The sequence below is a fragment of the Parasteatoda tepidariorum genome, chromosome 11 (assembly GCF_982258835.1).
Source record: "Parasteatoda tepidariorum strain Cologne lab strain chromosome 11, Ptep-v5.0, whole genome shotgun sequence".
NCBI lineage: Eukaryota > Metazoa > Arthropoda > Arachnida > Araneae > Theridiidae > Parasteatoda > Parasteatoda tepidariorum.
In genome coordinates this window covers 7,586,087-7,607,619 of record NC_141765.1, presented here as the reverse complement: position 1 = coordinate 7,607,619, position 21,533 = coordinate 7,586,087, and the positions used below count along the sequence as shown (strand labels likewise).

General features: G+C 28.6%; 2 protein-coding genes and 1 pseudogene across 4 annotated transcripts in view; 1 reads left to right on the top strand and 2 right to left on the bottom strand.

The window, feature by feature from the left end:
* Window positions 1–4,312, top strand: part of LOC107453207 (gamma-aminobutyric acid receptor alpha-like) — a 204,747-nt gene extending 200,435 nt beyond the window's left edge. The window contains exon 11 of one of the 2 annotated variants that reach the window (XM_087155302.1): window positions 3,294–4,312. In XM_087155302.1, the coding sequence (XP_087011428.1) occupies window positions 3,294–3,620 (327 nt within the window). In that variant the 3' untranslated portion in view covers window positions 3,621–4,312. The remainder of the gene's footprint in view (window positions 1–3,293) is intronic. The other variant, XM_071187536.2, reaches the window with a different exon arrangement.
* An 11,284-nt stretch (window positions 4,313–15,596) lies between these two features.
* LOC107453210 (gamma-aminobutyric acid receptor subunit alpha-6) overlaps window positions 15,597–21,533 on the bottom strand; it is an 81,861-nt gene continuing 75,924 nt past the window's right edge. The window contains exons 8-9 of one of the 2 annotated variants that reach the window (XM_016069937.4): window positions 19,089–19,354; window positions 15,597–16,909 (exon numbers count right to left, since the gene is read on the bottom strand). In XM_016069937.4, the coding sequence (XP_015925423.2) occupies window positions 16,610–16,909; window positions 19,089–19,354 (566 nt within the window). In that variant the 3' untranslated portion in view covers window positions 15,597–16,609. The remainder of the gene's footprint in view (window positions 16,910–19,088; window positions 19,355–21,533) is intronic. The other variant, XM_071187547.2, reaches the window with a different exon arrangement.
* LOC122270436 (5S ribosomal RNA) lies at window positions 19,865–19,983 on the bottom strand (annotated as a pseudogene).

Genomic DNA, 21,533 nt, shown 5'->3' with positions numbered 1-21,533 from the left:
GTACCCCCAGGGATACGGGAACAGTTTAGTGGGGGTAAGCGTTCTTATGCGAAATATCTTACAACAAACGAAAATTTCAAATATTTTTTATTTAGAAACAAGGCTAGCTACAAAAATTTACTGCAACGTATTTTTCTATTGGCTATTTTTTACAGAGTTAACAGTTAATAACAAAAATGCGTTTATAAAAATAAAAATATTTTTTAAAAAATGCATTTATATTTTAATTAGTGCTACACAGCGTTACGAAAAATTTAGAAAGGGTACACAAAAGTCATAAGTAGGACTGGGCTATAAATCGATGTATCGAGAGATATCGATTTAACGCATATATCGGCAAGACGATACAGCGACTTTCATTCAAGGCGATGCATCAGAAATCTGATTTAAGCCGTCGAGTAAAGACAACGAGCGCAAAACGATATAGCGATATAAGACACGCAAGGATATAAGATAACGATATAGCGATATAAGACTCTTCTCTTATGTTCCGATGTCGACTCGCGCTGTGGAAGACGATGTTCGTTTCGTTATGTTGAAATGGCCTTGATTGGTGAGCTGTAGAATCAGAATCAGAGTTTTGAGAACACATATCGTTATATCGCAAGTTCCTTTTCGCACCTCTTAGCTTTTTTTTTCTTTGTCGCGACTTTTCGTGCAGATTATTTTCAGTGGGGCTAACTTCGTGATTGCCGATGTTACCTTTTTCTGAAGGCAATCAATTATTAAAAAGAATATATAAAGAAGAGTTTCTTCATTAATTAGATAAGTTTTTTTTTTAAAAAAACTTCTTTTTATTTTTAAGTGTGAAAATTTTCGGCAATCTAATTTAGGCGCCCATACAGAATTGAATTTGTTAGGTTATTTTTTCACTTTCTTTTAATTTATTAAAAACTTTTTGGATGAAAACTTTATTTAAAACTTTTTGCACTTCTAATAAATTAATGAGTTTTTATTACTGATTTTAAATTTATAAATCTTGTTGTTTTTATTTTTAGAAAGAAAGTTAAAACAAAATTTATTTTTGTCATTTGGATTTGGACATATGTCAATCAACTATACAAAAAACTATCAACTATATATTTATACAAAAAAATTTGAAAGGTTTGCGTATTTTATTCATTTTTTTAAATCATTTAGCACTTCGTTTTATTAGAGAGTATAATAATTTTTTTAAAAAAATATTCTTTTATATTATTTGTTAATTAGCTAAATATATTATCGAATATCACAATTTTTTTATTTTTAAGAAATTAAATCTTACTTTGTTTTTCGTTTATAATTCGGTCATTATTTAATTTAATTTAATTCTGAAATGATAAGGTCCCGCAATGGACTGATCGTTAAGACACGGTTCCCTGCAGATCACCGAAGTCAAGCATCACTGGCTGCTGTCAGTGTGCGGGTGAGTGACCACTTGGATCAGTCTGCGTAGGGACCGAGGGTGTGCGGTATTGGTCCTCGTTAAACTGTTCTAACGTAAAGTGCTCGACTTCGCGTGCAGGTCGTCAAGCTACCGAAGCGGGGGTGCCATCCCATCTGCAGGGGATAAAAATTGTGATGGCATGTCTTCGGATCATCCTCAGGGATGTTTTCCAGACCGTCGCCAATAGCCCATTGTGCAACTTTAGTGTGACGTAAAGGAACTATAATAGAACTATAATAACTGAAATGATAATAATAAAAAAATGCGTTTTAAAAGCGTTTTTTTTCTAAAATTTATTTAGCGCTTTGTTATAAACATACAAATAATTTTTAACGTTTTATTTAGAAATTGAACATTACGATCGAACTTAATAATTATGTAATTATTTATGCATAATAGTACAAGAAAATATTAATTTGTAAAAAACGCTTTAAAAAAAGTTTTTAACACTTTGTTTTAGGCGTATTATGAATTTCTAAACAAACATTTAAATAAATATTTTAAGTAAGATTTGTACATTGTAGTCAATTTATTTAATATCTTTCTTAAGCCAAGCATATCTATCTTCAACATTATAAATTGATTTAAATCAATCTGAGTATGAAGTTTTGATAGAAATCTGACTTTCTGTGCCTTACAAGTAAATGAAATTCAAAAATACTATATCGCGATACATCGCTATATCGCGATGCATCGCTATATCGCGATGCAAAACTGACGATGCATCACGATATATAATTTCTAATATCGCGCAGTCCTTGTCATAAGCTAGGAAACACTACTTTAGAGAATGGTAATAAAACCGTTTATTCGGTTGACCGTTAAACCGTTAAATTAACTTTTCAGTTTTGTATGTTTTACAAAAAGTGTGGTAATAAGAACTATAATTTTGAAGACCAGAAATTCAGATAAACAGTTAAAATATGAACGGAAACCATTACCATGTGAACATTTTATATACCGTTTATATTGGTTTTATTGGCCAGAGTTACGTTTTTTTTTTTTTTTTCAGGCGAAATGTCATTACCATACTGCACGGCAGTTTTACCAGAATTTTTTTCCATGCGAGGTTGAATAAAACTGGTTAACTGGCACAGAATTTTTTTAAACAATTTATCTGACAAAGTTCTTCATGTGATATCAGGAGTTTTGAAATTCAGAAAGCAAAGTATTTATGATTAAACAATTGAATTTTTTACTTTCGATTTTAAGTCAGTAATTTTAAAATAGAAATATAACTTAAGAAAATCCAGTTAATGCTCAATAACTAATGAATTCGTTCTAAAAAAGGTTTTAAAGTAACTTTTTATTTGGTCAACAAAGCAATTCAGTCTAAAATATAACATCCCCAATTTGATATTATTTCAGAGTATAGGTTTTATTAACATTTAAACTCCCAGTTTTCATCACAAATGAGCACGCTATTTCAACTCTGTGACAACCCTATCAGCTAGGACCAGAGGATTTTGGACATTTACAGTTAATGACTGAAACAAAAGGCCCTTTTTTGTCAAAAGTAATGATTACACGTTACATTCTAAGTACAATATGGATGCATGAAATTTTGTAATAATAACATACAATAATAGGAAAAAAAACTTTGAATGTTGTGGAATCATGCGAGGAGGCGGGATCATTAAAATAAAATAAAGAATTTGAACATTTGATTACTTCTTTTAAAAAAAATGCAATAGGTTTTCTTATTCTAGGGCTTTATTCTAAAAGAATCCTTGTTTGTGCATAAAAATGTTTAAAAGTAATAAATACTTTAGTTCTATGTTTAATCTTGCATCATTGCCATTAATTTGAATGTTCTAGAAGCCTATTAGGTTTAATTTTGATATCCAGCATATATTTTTATTTTCAGATAACCATTTTTTGCACTGAAGAAATGAAACCAACTGAAGAACCAGACTCGGCATTGTTGAACGCACGACAAAGTAACTCAAGGCAAATTCCTGAAGTATCCACTTCCGAATCTTCGAATGATTTTCCAAGAAATGGACGATTCTCTTTAAAAGAAGCACTACAAGAAAGAAGAAAATCTTATATACATCGCCGAGGTTCAATGCCTCATTTCCAATTGAACAGTGTGAGCAAAGTGGACAAAGCTTCAAGAGTTATATTTCCTGTTATATTCATAATCATCAATTTAATTTATTGGTTAACATATTTGGGAAGCGACAACAGCTAACAGAAGTTTAGAAATCAATTTCTGTTTGTTTCTAGTGTGATAATTATTATTTAATATAGTTTAGGACAGAGACACTTTAGTTTCGATCACTTTTTTTTAATCTAAATGTTATGACAATGTTTAGTTTTACAAAGAAAAAATTCCTAGTTTTCAAAGTTTAGAATGTTTTAAGACTTTTATTCAGAATATTAAGAAATGTGAAATGACTAATGCATGCTTACTTCAAAAATTACAAAGATAGAATAAGTAGTTCACTTCAAATGCCTCTCTTTTTCTAATCCTTAGAGTGGACTTATTACTCTAGAGTTTTTTTCTTCCGTTTGCCACAGAATTAATGTTTCATATTTTGATTTCAAAGTCATTGGAAGATCCAATTAGTATTACCACATATCTTACCAATGCAACCATTCGACAAATCAGACACGCTTTAAAATTTAAATTCAGGGAAAATATCCTGCATCAAGAATTCGATAACTAATACAGCATATTTTTTGTTACATGCTTTTAATCTCGATAACACTGAAATTCTTTTAACCCTTGTCGCATCAGACTGTTTTGATGCTCTGTAATCTTGTTTCATTAATATGAATGTATATTCCTTAGGTTAAATATCAGTACCTTTAAATATCAGTTTTTTTTTTGAACATGAATAGATAATTTTATATCCAAATAAATATCAGTACTATTTTCAGTTATTTTGGTTTAATGAAATCTTTGCATGATGTAGATACTCAGTAAATCGTTTTGGAACATAATACAGTTCAACTTTTCTGCATTTTCTATAAAGTTAAAAGTTGAATCATTTCTTAGCATCTACTTATTAAATTTAATTACATGATCCAAATGTTTAACTTGAAATAATTCATGTTTAAATTTAACAAGTTATTGGATTCACAACGTAACTGCTGGATATTAAGGTTTAATGTACAAATATTATTGTTTTATGATAACCATTCTTTCCATCAGTTTAAGCAAAATAGAAATATGAGAATCAGATCATGTATTAAACAAAACGTATTTAGTATTATGTTGTTTTGTATCACATTTATATTAAGTAACATATGTCTTTCTATTTCTTTTAATTATTTAATTGTGAATATGTTTACCCGTTTTATAGTTTACTTAAAATATTTTATAACACGGTAAAAAAAATTACAAAAATAATTCCTACGAGTTATACTTATGTTAATATAATAATTATACTTATAATGTCTATTTCAAGATGAAAAATATTAATTCTTATCAACAACTTATAGTATTTATCTTGCTTCTGAAGACTAGCATGGTTACAAGTGCATTAAGTTTTACATCTGCACTTGGAGCTAAAAGTAAAAAAAAAATCTATACATTCAAAAATTAATAAATATATTTTTTTTATTGAAGTAAGACATTTATATTTCTCATATAGTCCTTGAAAATTAAATTATTCCAGGATAATTTCTATTATGATTTTAAAAAAGACGAAATTACTATTTTTTCGTGAAAGTGCAGATCTGTATGAATCCTTAACTGCAAAAAATCAGTATTGTCTTTTAAACTGGACCATGTTTAAACTATTTTAAGTGGCAGAAATATTAGGAAAAATATTTACATTGATATAGATGAGACATATACATACCAGAAGTTGGGTAGAAAAGCTTTTTTAATGTATTTTTCAAAATTTTTAGTAATTCTAATTATTAAGACCATGCTAAAAACCTTCAGTACTTTCAAATATACAAATTTATTATATAATTTTCATTTATGTTAAAGAAACTATATTTAAACCTATATAAGTATTATTTAATAACGTACTAATTTAGAAGTGCAGATACAAAGCTAGTTCACTGTTATTTAGGCAAAACTTGGAAAATAGGAAAAAATGTCTTTAAAAAATTAAAATAAGAGCTAATAAAAATTTTATTAATTTATTATTTTAAAATTTTATTAATTTCAGAAAAAAAATTAAAACTATTATGTATTCAACTCATCTTTTTTTCAGATATTGAAACTGAACAATACAATTGTTTCTATTAAAAACAGAAATCTAATCCAATTAAAGTTGTTTGTCTGGAACATTTGTGCTTTTGATAAGAATAATGTTATTATTTGATAAAAAAATATTAAAAAAATTATTTTGTTTTTGGTATTTTTCAAAATTATAATTTCATAATTTAATACTTCAATATAAATATCTTCAGTAAGACCACTTAATTGAAAAAAATATATAATGTAAGACGAAAATAATAGCTAAAATTGATCTATATCTATTTAGATTATAGATCAATATCATTTCAAAAATCTTGCAGAAAAATGTATAATACTACTATATCATTGTTGAATTTTGTGAAGAAGCATAAGAATAAGCGTACATGATACCCAGCGGATGACTGAATAATTTCAAAATTAAAAACTCTCATAAAGAGAGGGATAGAGGAATGAACCAAATATCTCATTTGTTGTGAAAAATACAGAAATTTTGGAATTTAGTTACAAAAGCTGTTACAGATGACGCTTAAAACAATCGATGACTATAAAGCTAGCAGTACTAGCATTAAAACATGAAGAGAGGTTGCCTTGCTGGATTAAGAGGTTGGAACCTTGTATTCTATTGGACAACGAGTGTTTATGGTACTACAAGGTATTACGGACCAATGGTCAAATCTGAACACCATACAGCGCCATCTGAGGGAAACGCTTGCAATTAAATGAAAAAATTCTGCCTGAAATTTGCATCGTTTTCATAATAGACATGCCATCCTCTATCATCCTTTGTTTCTTAAAATTTTAATTCTGAATTCATTTAGTTAAAGGGGGGGGCACACTGCACATATTAATGTACTCTCTGTTTGTTCTATTCTCTGCATATAATAATGTATTTTAACTTATCTTCGTGGCAGATCTATGTAAAGGTTTTAAAATTCATCATCATGATATAAAAGCAGCTATTGAAGCAAACTAATACGTTTTTAAACTGATCATAAATACAACCATTACTAAGCACATCTGTTCAAAAAATAAACAAAAAAGAGTTTAGAAACATAAAATTTTCTGGCTTCATTTGTCTGTAAAGTAACCAGAATGACCAGAGAATATTTAAAACTGTATGCATAATTAATAATAGCACTTTTTTTCAAAAACGTGAACATAAAAGAGTTTAGAAACATAAAATTTTCTTGCTGCATTTGTATGCTAAGTAAGCGGAAGATATTCAAAATTATATGCAAAATCAATAATAGCAAAATCTGTTTTCACTACAAGAAATACATTTTTACATAATTTGTTTACTTCGATCAGTTTACTTGCTTTCAGGTAGAAGCAAATAACAGTTACTTAAAAATTAAAATTTGATTTCGAAAATAAAATTAAATTATACTTTGTGGGGCTGCTTGTTTTTTTTTTGCTTCGGTTGTCATCACCAAGTTATATACGCACTGTGTCTTATCAAACTATTTGATTTTATTGGTTGCGTATAATAAATTAAAATATATAATGTTGTAAATAATGATATTAATAAAAATTTAATATTGTTATCAAGCATTGTAAATTTTGGAAATTGTACATTTTACTTCAAAAAATACTTTATTTAAACGTATAACTATTATAGAAATTAAGTTACATTTTTGTACAATGAAATATGTTTTTGGGAGTTCGATTTGCAGTAAAAGGTACGTAATAATTTTTGTCATATTTTTTGTTACAAGTCAATATGAAGAGTCGGCCGACCGGCCTGTGCAGGGGTTAAGGAACTGCTCTTGCATCAGAAAGGTTCTGGGTTCGAATCCCGGGTTAGGCATAGATGTTCTTTCCTTCTATGTACTACCTGTCCTTACTGTGGGAGTAACGTTGGCCCACCTAATTAGGTGCCCCTGAAAGAATGGCCCACAAATCTGCTCTTCAGATGCCTGTATGACGTAAGTCAATCCCCAGGTGGGCATTGGAGAAAAAAAATATATGAAGAGTCTTATTCTTTTACATTTCATCTTTAAAAATAAGGTATTTCATGTGTTAACATAAGAATATTAATTAAAAAATTCCTTAAAATTACTGTTCTATAAAATGTGCAAAATTGTATGATTTATATTTATTTCAGATGAATAAAATTTTTACTGGCAATTTATTTTCTAATAATTTGAACTTAAGAAATCTATAGATTAAATTTTCCTTTACTGCTCCATTATTTATTTGATTCTATTTATTCTCGTTCCTACATTTTATTTAATATAACATAAAAAATAAAATAAAGCTATCAAATCAAGCGTAAAATTTATTCATATTTGACTGTTGGTTTTTGAAAGATTTTTTTTTGCAATTGTTATAATTTTTCTAATCAATTACATATAACAATAGATTTTAGATGTAAATTAAGAAAAATGGTAAGCAGTCACTGAGGAATCAAATATCTAAAAGTTTTATAGCTGCTTATAAATCTGAAATTATTCTTTTTGCCGGGAACGATTTGATTATCTTTGTAAAGGTACGGTTTTATAACATACTTTTAGTCTTGAAAACTGAGAGAACTGTTTCAGCAATGCACATGCGTTAACACTGTTCTCTTTTGAAGGGTATGCGTTAGATTTAAAGGTACGTTCAAAATTTTATTATCTATAAGCGAATATCCTGAAAATGATGTTGTCCTGCACTTTCTCTTTTGTCCTTATCTAGCTCTTTCTCTCTCTATTTCTTGAAAGAAAATTAAACTATCAATAAATCAGTACTGGACAACGGACGATACGAATTTATGCAAGCATCTGAAAGACACATACCGACACTTTTAAAACAAAAGCTAAAGTTACTTAATTGTCTTTATTAATTATTACTTTTTTATCTTTGATGGTAGTTTAACATTATTAGATTAAGTAACGCACTTATAGTAGTCTCCCATCTCATCAAAATTACGTTTAGCTGTGTTCAGTATCTTTTGGAACGATGTTACTGCTCGAAGCCAACTCTTGACTATCAAAATTTAGAACAATTAAGCGTTTTTATCTGCTACTTATTCATTTCAAGGACCCATAAAACACTTTTTTCCACAATATCTGCATTAAAACTTCCCTATATTAATACAGTTTTAATTGGTACCAAACATACTAATTTACCAAAAGTGTCTATTGCGAAAAATAATTAAGCATCATTGGAGTCAATACTAGAATAGCAATATACTACGTTCCACCTAATGAATTTTATTTTCCTCTCTTATTTAATTTTTGGAATTTAAAACCTATTCATCCCCATTTGAAATCACTATAATATTTATATTATAAACTCTTGCTAATATTTTAGGAGTTAAATTGTTTCATTCCATTCTGATTATTCTCTGCTTTGAATTTTTAATTTAATTAATTCTAGCCTTTGAATTTAACTAATTTATCCTTAATTACGTTGTACGTATTAATATGATGATAAATTAGTGAAAACATCCTAACTCGTAATCAAACAAACTGATTTTGATTCTTAGCTCCAATTATTAAGTTTAATGAGTTTTGATGAATGTATGCTAAACATTTTATTCCCAAATTTTGTATATTATTAATTAAGAAATGTATATTATTAATGAGGAAATGTATATTTTTAATTAACAGATAATAAATTTTTAACTATTTTTATATTAAGGAAATTAAATAAAGCCTTTTATTAGCAATATACAATTTAATAGGAAAGCATTTATAGTAAATAAGATTTTCGTTAAAACAATATATGAAATAGGAAATAAAAAGATAATTTAATTTTACTTAAATAAAGTTGCTCTTTAATAATTTTTTTAAATATTCTAAGTTCTCATAGAAATTTATAAGCTTGCTCATTTGTCATCCTAAAATTTTCATTATTTTTCAAGACATTTTAGATTCTAATTTATATGCTAATGCTGTTATTTTAGTGAATTACTATAACAACACAGAACATCTGAATTTAACAGCGAGGAACATATTTAATTTAAAATCATCATCAGTTATCCGTATGCCAGGAAACTGAAAATTTGTACTAGTCACTTATAATAAGGATAAAATATAAAACTAGTTTATGAAATATGCAAATTTAAAATAAAAACAAGCTGTTTCCTTTTCTAATATCCTGAAGCTTTAAGAAAGATAGGATGGTTGACATTAACGGGTAGTTTCTTATTAGGTAAAATGTTTGTGTTTAAAGATATTTTAGCAAAATTATAATAAAATATAAAAAAACTCAAAATATAAATGAAATGGAAATAAATATATAAAGAATGTTTTTCTGCAATATTGCATGCTATTTTAGCCATCCAAACATTATATTTTTCATGGAGAAAAAAAATTGTTTTAATTTTTTGCCGGTTAAAACTAATATTGAGTCTCCACAGAAAAAAGTATGGTAAAAACTACCAGAATATTTTAAAATTTTAAAGAAGCAGTATTTTTGAAATTGGATATCTCAGAAACTCATCACATGCCATGTGAAATTACATTCTTCAAAAGGACGTAAAATATGTTATACCTTATAATTCAAAATATTTCGACGAATATTAAATAGAATAATGAAAAATAAAAAATATTATCTAAATGTTATATTTTTCATGGAATTTTCTTTCAATATACGAATTTTATAGTTGTGCCCAAAAATTTTTCAAATTTTCACTTAAAAATTTCTCGAGATATGGTGAATAACGCAAAAAATTAAATTAGCATTAAGGGGCCCAAACTTTGGACAGAGACTGACTGTGGGGACCATATTTCACAGATTGTGGCAACCCCATATATTTTGGGGGTCAGAAATCCGAATCCGTTGAAAAAGGTATATTTATTCAGGGAAAGTACCTTTTTGTGTCTGATTTCATAACTTAAAATATTGTCTACACTAACTAATTAGCATATTTAAGGTCACCCACGAAATCCTTTAAAATTGTCTCCTGGAACGTGATCATTAGATCAAAAGTCATTCTGGGTGGTCTCTTGTTTATTTTTTGCACTGTACATTACTGCAGTTTTATTTGCTATTCATTCATGTTTTTTTACATACTAGGGGGCTCCGACCCCTGCTCGCCAACCCCCGAGGATTGCTACGCAATTCTTTTTTGTTTGCTTCGCAAACAAATTTTAATACATTTATATAAGGATATAAATGCGCGGCAGAGCATAAGTACGACTGTACGATTCTCCCAAATACTGATTTTCATCTATTTCTCGAAGACGATTAGCTGCCCTACTTCGATTTTCTCTTTGGCGGGCATTAGTAAGCTCTCGATTATTTTGTCGATTTATTCTTCGACGCTCTTGTTCATTTTGACGAAACGTGGGATCCAATCTCCGCTGTCTGCGATATTCTCGATCGCGATCTGTCCTGTCAGACATTATACTGAAATTCCAAATGATTGAAATGAGTTGAATAAATAAATGTGATTTAAAATTTAACCATTTTAAGGTAAGCAAGCCTCAGTAAGCTTTATAATAGCAAACAACAAAAATGTAAACATTAAAAGATATCAATCACTGGATAGGCATAAGAATGATAAGATAAGATGAGATGTAATCAGCAAAAACCCACTCAAAGTAAATCAACAAAAAGCTTTGACGCGAATGCGTTCTCTTTTCTGATTGGCTTAAAACTGCATCCTCGCTTGGATTGGCTACTTCTTTCATACTGTCACGTGATACCTTAGATTTCATTGGCTGGTGCGACACCATCATTGGATTTTTATATATAGTTAGACATCTCGGCGCATTAATAATCACTTTGGTTCACTTTTATAACTAAAATTTTATGATATATTTTGGACATAAAGTTTAGTTAGACTAAAAATATAATTAAATATAGTAATTTTAAATTCAGTAAAATATAGTAAGTCGTAAAATTTATGCTATTTTAATAAAAGTAACTTTATGTAAGAAATCAACGAAACATGGAAATAATAAAAAAAAATCATGCCATAGGCTAAATTCTTCAATAAAATATTATATTAAATCCAATATTATATTAATCCAATAAAAAATTATGAATTAATATTATCCAATATTTTGATATCATTTAAACAAATAAATAAGTACCTTCCATAACAGTATAGCTGCTACATATTTTAATAATAGCTACTGCACTCTAAGTAATGAACAGCTAAAATATATAATACGAATAGTTTTATTTTTAGAAAGAAATAATTTAAAATAATTTTAAGCTCATTTAGTTTGCAAAAAGGAAAGCAATTTGATTTATAAAATTAACATTTGATACTGATTTCATATAAAATAATGGCCTTAATTATTTCCAAAACGCCCCACGTGCGTCCATTTCATATAAATGCTAATGGGTGGATTACGTATATTAATATTATGTGTGTCATTTTAAGTACATTTCCGCAATGTATGGTAGATTTATTTATTAACAAACTATATTATCTGGCATTTTTTAACAAAGTATAAAATCTTATCTTTACACTACCAAGTAGCTTTATATTTTTATAATCATAACATTGGTTAAATATAGTCTAAGAAAATGAATCCATAAGATATTGATACAATTTCCTGAAAAAAAACTAAAACTGCTACTTTTAGTTCTTTTCACTCTGTTATAAAAGCTATAAAACATGCTTTATTGTTGCAGTTTTCTTTTCCAAATTTACTCATATATTTGATAATAAAAAGAAGACGTGTAGGAACTTTATTACAACCAACGACTTTACGTCCTTATCAAAATATTTTAAAGTTTATGAAAATGCTTCATGTGCTTTTTCATCTAGTTTTTTATTGAATCAGAAAAATAATAGAAAGTATATTTATTATCCTTATACTGAAATAAATTATATGTATTTAATTATATTGCATTGGTTTAAGAATATTACTTTTAAATGGAAAAAATAGTATTCGCACAATTATAATTTACACAGCTAAAGTATATTTTTGACTAATGATAAATACAAATTCTAATGTTTAAAGATTTGTTAATGTTTAAAGATTATTAATGTTCGACTTCAATGGACCGATGTTATGCTGAAATCTTGAATTTTGCAATCACTTTAGTTAGTAGCAATTCACTTAATGTTTAAGAAGTATTTTAACTTCATTAATACTACAGGAAGAAAAAAATTACCGTACTACTATATGGTAATGACATTTCTGCTGAAAAGAACCATGCATTTGGTAATAAAAACAAAAATAAATAGTATTTAGACCTTATATTTGGTAATTTTGTTTATTAAATTGGTAACGGTTTACTGGGAATTTTGGTTTTTAAAATTATAGTTTTTATTACCACACATTTAATAAAAAATACAAAACTGAAAAGAAAATATAACTGAATAAATAATTTTTATGTCCTTCTCTAACGAAATAAGATAAAGATACCAAACTTTTCCACATTTACCGAATTTTATCACATATTATGAAACCATATTTTATCAAAATAATCACCAATGCACTTCGATAAAAAGTGACAAGCTATTTGGCGTTCCCAAAGAGTCAGAAACACGTTACCTTATTCTGGTGATTTTTACAATATTTTTTTCAGTGTATAATCAAGGATTTCTAGCATAAAAACACATAAAAAAAGTTTGGAAGAACTAATTTTGCTAAATTTTCATGACGAATTTTAGAAAAAATAATATGACGATCATAAAAAATGATTTACGAACAACACAGAAATGATCTATTTATTCTTGCATTCAAATATTTCAAAATGAAATAACTAGTGGAAAGATTTCTTAAATTTTTATAATTACCAATAGAATATCTTATTTTAATATGCATGATATAAAATCGATAATTTTAGTCCATTTCAATGGGCCCATGCAAAATAAATTTTAGTTGTTCAAATTGAGAATCATCTGATTTGAACTAATAAATTCCATGTTCATTTTCATGATGAGATTTTATTCTGAATAAGTTATTTTTCTGAATTTTTTATTTTGTAAACGTGAGTTAAAATGAGTAATTTTATTATAGTTTAATCGTCCCATACACAATTAACTTTGCATGGATAAATTAAAAATCATCAGTTGGGAGAAACGTACTCCATGATCATTTTCATGAAGCGATTTAATTCGAAATAAGTTCTTTTTTATGTTTTTTTTCTGTTTGTATACGTAATGTGAAATGAGTAATTTAATTTTTTTGCTAGGCTCATACACAATTCCCTTTGAATCGTCTGATTTGGATCAATGAAAGCAAGATAAATTTGCAATTTCATTCTAAATAATTACTTTTGTTCCATCGCATTTTGCAACATGATCTTATAGTCTTGAAATACGTTGTAGTATTTCTTGAATTTAATTACTTGATTTCTTCCGAAATAATTTCTCTAAATTTCAGCACGTCAACTTCATTAAAAATTGTTTGGTATTTCAGTGAATGTGGTGACAATTTTCACTCAATATGCAGATTTAACAAACGCAGTGCGTGAAAGTTTTTACAACAGCCAAAGAGGCATTTTCGATATTTTACACCTCAATCACTAAAAAAAAAATACTATTTTCTTAGGATTTACACTTTTCTAAAATAATATAAGTTGATTGCAAATATATTTGTCTAATAAAACACAATAAAGTCAGAATTGCCAAAATATCGAAATTAACATTAATCACTTTCTAATTCGTTAAGTTAGTCACACACAATTTTCTGCTCTTAATTATAATATAATTATTCTTTGAATACATATTAGCTAGCTATCAATCTAAAAAAGATAAATGAAACAGCTTAAAAATACTTTTTCTTAAATATTTAAATAGATAATAGAGTACTTTCGAGACTAACATGACATAACCTTATGATAATTTATCAACATAATTTTATTATAAAAAATTTTGAATTTAGTACAAATTGTTAGAAAAATATCGTATTTAAGAAAAAAGCAGTGATTTTTAAAACATTATTTTACAGCAGTAATATTAAATGACAAAATGACTTGTCTCATATCTAAATTGCCTTCAGTCATTTTTAATAGTCATGTACTATTCTATTGAAACCATTCTATTAAAATTTAGAATAAATTGAATTCTATTATAACTTTGAATTGTAAATATTAATCTTATGCTAACTGTAGTCAGTTCAATAGGTCTTTACATTGTTGATTGTAGCTTACTAAAGTTTTTTTGATGAGCACATTAAAATAATACATTTTTAAAGAAATTCTATTTGTTATTCAGTTTGAGATGTGCATTATTTAAATATTAAGGATGTTACGATTTTCTAATTGACAAGTGCAGCTTAATGCATTCGCGTTTAATTATGTATTTTGAGAGTTTCATGGAAATATAAATCATAGATGTCTATAACTGCAGCTCATTTCACAATTTAAAATTGATCCAGAAATTATTATCACATGCTTCAGTGGCTCGGTTGCAGAAACCATCTAGCTGCAGCATCGGCAATTTATTTTCTACCTCTATTTCTTTTTTCTTTTTTAAAGAAGAAAAAGGGAAATGATTTAGTAGCAGAAGAAAATCTTCTAAATTAAAGATAATACGAAGAAGAAAAGATTGCTCGATCTTCATTTATGAAAATAAGAAATAGTTTTCCATTTTTTAAATATGATGCCGTAAAAAAACATTTTATATGATTCTTCTGGTCAGTGTTTTATTACTCTGCTAAGTACACTGTACAATATTTCAGAACCAAAAATCTGAAATATGATAGTTTTTACAGTAATATTTAATGTAAAGTCACTGAATTATTGAAATTAATTATCACCATAAAATTACAATATAAAATTTTACAGTTAAAATAGATTTTACGGATCACCTAGAGTGAGAGTACTTTTTTCCGTAATTTGATCCATATTTTTTGACAGTGTTCCCGTGATGATTTAGTAAAGAATTTCATTTGACTGAACTTCAAATAAGCACAAATCAGAACAACATAAATTACTGTTCTTTAAAGCAAAAGATATTATTTCAGTATTATCTTCTGCAAGTTCATCCTTTCTTTCTGATATCTTTACTTGGCTAAGCATTTATTCTCCTTTTAGGCAAGGCTACCTTGCCTAAAAGGAGAATAAATGCTAGGAGGCTTGGAGGGAATAAAGGAGAATAAAAGGAGGAGAAGGCTTGTTTAAATACTTTATATTCATATTTCGTATAATAATATGTACAATAAGAATAAAATACACTAGGTGAGATATGATATTTTGACTACAATGTAAAGAAAAGATTTGAAGAAATGTTGCTTGTGTAGAATGGCAGTATCATGTGGTGAAATATTTTTAACAATAACTTGAATACAAAGCATTATTGAATAGCATTTATTACAGATTGTGTAATGAAAACAAGTAGAGAAAGATTACTTGGGGGGATATATCACATTGAACACTCAATAATTACTTCCATTACAAAAGCAATTTATCTAAGTAAAGCAATAAAGCAACATCATATTATAAATTAATTATTTCACATGACAATTTTTTTTAATTATATTTTGACCGTAAGCATATGGTATAGATATGTATATGTGCTGTTAAAAAGTATACTGGGAGAAATTGAAATAATTTTATAAAATACTTTGTAATATCACGCATTGAAATTTTAAATAGCTTTTAGAAAACAATTTATGCGGGATTATAAACTTTCAAAAATAATCACTTATAATAAATTTTCTTCTTATCATTGGATGTACATGAAATTCTCCTACATCGAGAAGTCGTCATCAAATATCTTTAAAAACTGAGAAAAAGTTAAAAGAAAGGAGTTATCACAAGCAGGAATTTACGTGGGTATAAGTTGTTTTAGGTACTTAGGGTATTTTATTTAATTTTTTTTACATATTATTTGTTTTCTTTGAAATTACTTAAACTATTAATATTAATCAAATTTCTTTGTTAAATCAAATTTATAGTATGCGCGTGCACAGTAAGTGATTTAAAATTCGTGAGAGTAAACCTCAAGTTATTTATATCTTGATTGCTAAAATGTTAATATTCACCAATTTATTAACTATAGTAAAATTTTTTATATAAAAAAGGTATCTTTAAACTTACTTTTTATGTTTTTTTTTTCATCAAGCATATGAAGTAATTAAATATGTCAGTTTTAACTGCTTATGATTAAATAATGATTTATATTAATTATTTTCCCAAACTGATGATTGGTGTTTGCTTCCGTACACAATCCAATAAAGTAAGTTGAGGGCAACAAAACAACATGGAAATAAAATTCGGGATATTTCATCAATTTTACTAACACTATTAACTGCATCTGTTCTTCCAGCAACACGTCGTCTCATCGCTGCTTTGTACTCTTCACTGGCTAAAAAACAATTCCAGAACTGTATACAACAGATTCTCACATCTCTACAGCTGGGTAAATAATTTGAAGATCTTTTCCTCTTGGAAGATCGAAGAAGAGGGCTTGGATATAGAACCTATTGATAAAAGGCAGAACAAAAAATTCACTTTTGTTTCGTATATCATTATATAACATTAGATGTTAAATTTTAACTTTATTTAGTCTTTTATCAAAACATTTATATACAATGGGACTCTCTGTACTTGTCAGTTTTAGACGAAATGAGGTAATAGGCGTTTTAGTTTTGAAACTGATGTCTAGTAGAATTTTCACTTTTCAGTTTTGTTTCGTATATTATTTTATCACATTAGATGTTAAATTTTACGCTTGTTTTAGTCCTTTATTAAAACATTTATGTGCAGTAGATCTTTGTGTACATGTGGGTTTTGGACGAAATGAGATAATGGGTATTTTTATTTTCGAAACTGAGATCTAGTAGAATTTCATATTTTACTTGTATTTTTACCTTTATATTTTGTGCATATTTTTAACAGACGAACTTGTAAGGATAGATATTAGGGTGTTTTGCTTTTTGTGCTCTTGAAAAATTTTCAAATTTTTCCCTCAAAATGCCCCTTGAATAAGAAACGAAATATAATTTTCCATATCAATAATTTTTATATTCTGTTTTTATTTATTTATTTGTAAATTTGTGTATTTATTTATTTAATTATTTATTACTATTTAGTTAAGGGGGCTATACAGTTAAGTAATATATTGATTCGTATTGTATGTATCGTAAACTGTGGTAACTTTCTTAATCAATTTTAAAAAAAATAATGACATCTCGTTTCAATTGTAATGCATGGCTCTTAAAATTTTATAAAATATATCAGCACAACTAGTTTCTAATGAAGATAGCAAAAAATATTCCAATTGGTAAAGAGAATTTACAAATTATTTTCTGTCTAAGTCATCATCTGGGGTGAGATAGCCTTGGCAAACTTAATTTTCTGCCTGAAATCAACTAAAACATCATTCATCCACATATAGAATCTTCATTTTGATGTTGAATATTGACACACAATTTTTAAAATATCTTTCAAAATTTTCAACAATTAATTTTTATAATAAGTAGAAAATTTTAAAAAATCGGGAATAAAATAATTAATCTTTTTATAGGCATGAGAAACTATTTTATTATTATTAACCCTTAGTATTATAATAAATTCTATTCTTCTTATTATTATTATTAATTTTATTATTATATTATTATTTATATAATTATTATTATTATTTATATAATTATTATTATTATAAATTAAATTTTAATTCTATAAATATTAATTCTATAATTATTGTTATTATTATTTAGATAATTCTTATTATTAATTTGATAATTCTTCTTATTAATTTGATAATTCTTATTATTAATTAAATTATAATTAATTCCATTATTATTATAATTATTTATTATTTTAATGTGATGAATGTCGGCAAGATTCCTCTTAGGATACAGTTTGCTAAAATGCTGGAAAAAAAAAAGATAGTGCAACATTATAAAGCCTTGGTTCTTCATTATCGGCTTAGACTATTTCATTTAACTTTCAATTGTATTTAAACTGTCATTTTGAGGTTAGAAAGTTCATAATTACTGCTTTCATTATTGATAAACAATTAACCAAAAAATGACTGAAAATCATCTCCTAAACCATAACATTCTTGGTTATCATCTAACCATAACATCTTCGTTATAAACTAAGAGATGCAAAGGTATTTAATTGCGAATAAAATATGTTCATCAGCGTTAGAAACGTTACATATTTTAGCTTATTTTATAGATAAAAATACCGTAAATTTCAACTTCAGTTGTGATTTGACGAAATTCATTTCAAACAGCAATGGAAGATTCGAAAGGCAATTTTGTTGATTATTGACTTTATTTTTTTTTTTTTTAATTTTAGTTTTTGCATTATTTTGAATAATTGCAAGAAAGGTGATGCATACATTTTTATATTTTAGAAATAAAATATAAAAGTTGAAACTGAGCCTGCAAAGTGCAAGATCTTTTATCTAATCGAAACTTTCTTCCTCCTGAAAACTCTATCCAAACCATCAAAGTAAATAGTTGTAATTGAAAACTCATCATATTTTCACAATTCCACAGCATAACTTGATAAAAAACTTTTCACCAACTTCATTTGGGGTTGAAAATTAAACTATGCAATAATCCAATTTTCAGTGTAAAAGGTAGATGGCAATAATGAAATGGTTTAAGGACCAAAAGATTTTTTCAACAAAATATTTTTACTCACAGTATCTCCACCGCTAACAGTAGTAGGGCCGATCGATCTAGATATTCCATCATCTGTTTCAGAATCAGCATTCGATTCAATGCATGGATATTCACCACTTCCAATTTTAGTAAAATAATGAACTCCAGCAAATTCCAGAAGAGTTGCTATGACAAAGGTAAAGCACATGCCCACAAACCAATCTAGAGCTGTAGGATACGAAACTTTTGGTAAATCTGTCTTTGTATCCAAACCAAAAGTTGAAAGTGTCAGCACTGTAGTAATGCCTATAGGAGAGCATAAGGTCAATATGAGAAATAAGTTTTAAAGTAAAGCAATAACAGGTGTCGTCCCAAAACTATCCCAAAATTAATTTTGATGTATACAGGAAAAGGTTATGTACAAAAATAGCCGTTAGGAGGCAGCCTATGGTCTCTCAGTCTCATTCTTTTATTTTATTTTATAACCGTCGTTGAACAGCCGACCCAATTTTTGGGTTTACGACTACTAATGTTCAACTCCGTAGCCTTGTAATTTTAAACTCAATCCAGAAGACAAGGGAACTCCTGGATCAAGTATAGGAAGAAATTTGCCTTCGTGGAGGAATTTTTGATGGAACTAACCCGCATTTGCGTTATATGGAGAGGAAGACCACGAGAACCTCCCACGGTGAGCCTGATGGAGAGGGGACTCTAACCCATGATTTCGTTTCGACCAGCCATCGCCGGGAACGAATCCCGGTTCACCTTATTAGAATGCGAACTTCCTGTTCCCTGAGACATCGTGGCTCAAAGGTATGCCAACAGCACGCGGTGTTTCCAGGTGGTCACCCTTCCAAGTACTGACCGCGCCTGACGATGCTTGACTTCGGTGATCGGACGAGAACCGGTATTTTCCTCATGGTATGGCCGTTGTCACTTTGTTGAGTCTCACTCTTTTATAATTTTATTTTATTTTATAACCGACGTTGAACCAGTTTCATGCGTTTAAGACTACTAATGTTCAACTCCGTAGTCTTGTAATTTTGAATCCAATCCAGAAGACAAAAGAACTCCTGGATCGAGCATTGGGAGAAATTTGCCTTCGTGGAGGTCATTTTGATGGAGCTAACCAGCATTTGCGTTACATGGAGAGGAAGACCACGAGAACCTCCCACGGTTAGCCTGACGACGAAGGGACTCTAAACCATGATCCGTCTACCACTGAGGAAATTTCACGTCAGCACTGTGATCAGTGCAAGCCGGATGTGGATTCGTATCGACCAGCCATCGCTGAATTCGAACCCGGTTCACCTCATTGGAAGGCGAACGCTCTATCCCCTGAGCCACTGCAGCTCTGTCTCACTTTTTTGTCAAGATTTTTAACATCGGTCTTGCATTAATTTCGTTGATATGTCATTCAATTTCATTACAGTTTCAATAGCGGTAAGGAGGCGGCCTATGCTTTTACAGTCTCACTCTTTGGTCGAAATTTTTAATATCGGTTTTTACATAAATTTCGTTGATTTATCATTCAATTTCAATCCCCAAAGAGAGGTTTATTGGATCGTAAGTTTATTGGCTTATAAGAGTTTAAAGAAAGATTGATGGCAAATTACATGAACAACAAAACTATGCTCAAAATACAGGGTATCCAGCAGAGGTCTAAATGACTTTGTTAGAGATATGAAACAAACGGTAAGTTTTGTGAAAACTGTTAAAATTTTATGCGAAAATTCAGGAAATTCAATAACAAATATTGCCAGTGCCGTAAGTTATCGATCATCAGAATGATCAGTTCTAGTGTTAGAAAGTGAAAGATGGCTATCGTACTGAATTAGGAGGTTCAAACCAAGTTGAATAACGCGCGTTTCTGATACTGGAAAATCGCAGATTTGAGTATATTATTTGTATTCTTTTGAAGAACTCTGTACAGAGAACAATGACCTTTATAAATAAATTTCGAAGTCTCTTCAGAAGTATTGGACATCTTTTAGAATAGACATGTGTTTGTTTCATTTCTCTGTCGCCCATTGTTTCGGTTATTTTAAATTTTCAAATCAGTCTGTCCTGTAATGGACACATTATAACACTTGTTGCTCTCTCGTGCAGTCGCTACACCGAAGAGCCATTACATTATGACCACCCTGCTAATAACATGTAAGACTACCTTTAGCCCTCAAAACTGCTAGCACCCGCAGTGGCATTGATTCCACAAGATACTGATAGGTAGTCTGAGGTATCTGGTACCAAGCACTTGCCAACTGGTTCTGCAATTCCCTCACATTGCGATGGGGTAGCGTGGCAGCACGAATTTGGTTTTCCAAGTAGGACCACAAATGTTCTATTGGATTAAGGTCAGTGGAATTTGGGGTCCAAGACATGATTTGAAAGTCACCGGAATGTTCCTCGAAACAATCCATGACGATTCGACCCTTATGACATGGTGCATTATCCTGTTGGCAAACACCATCCCCAGCACAAAAAA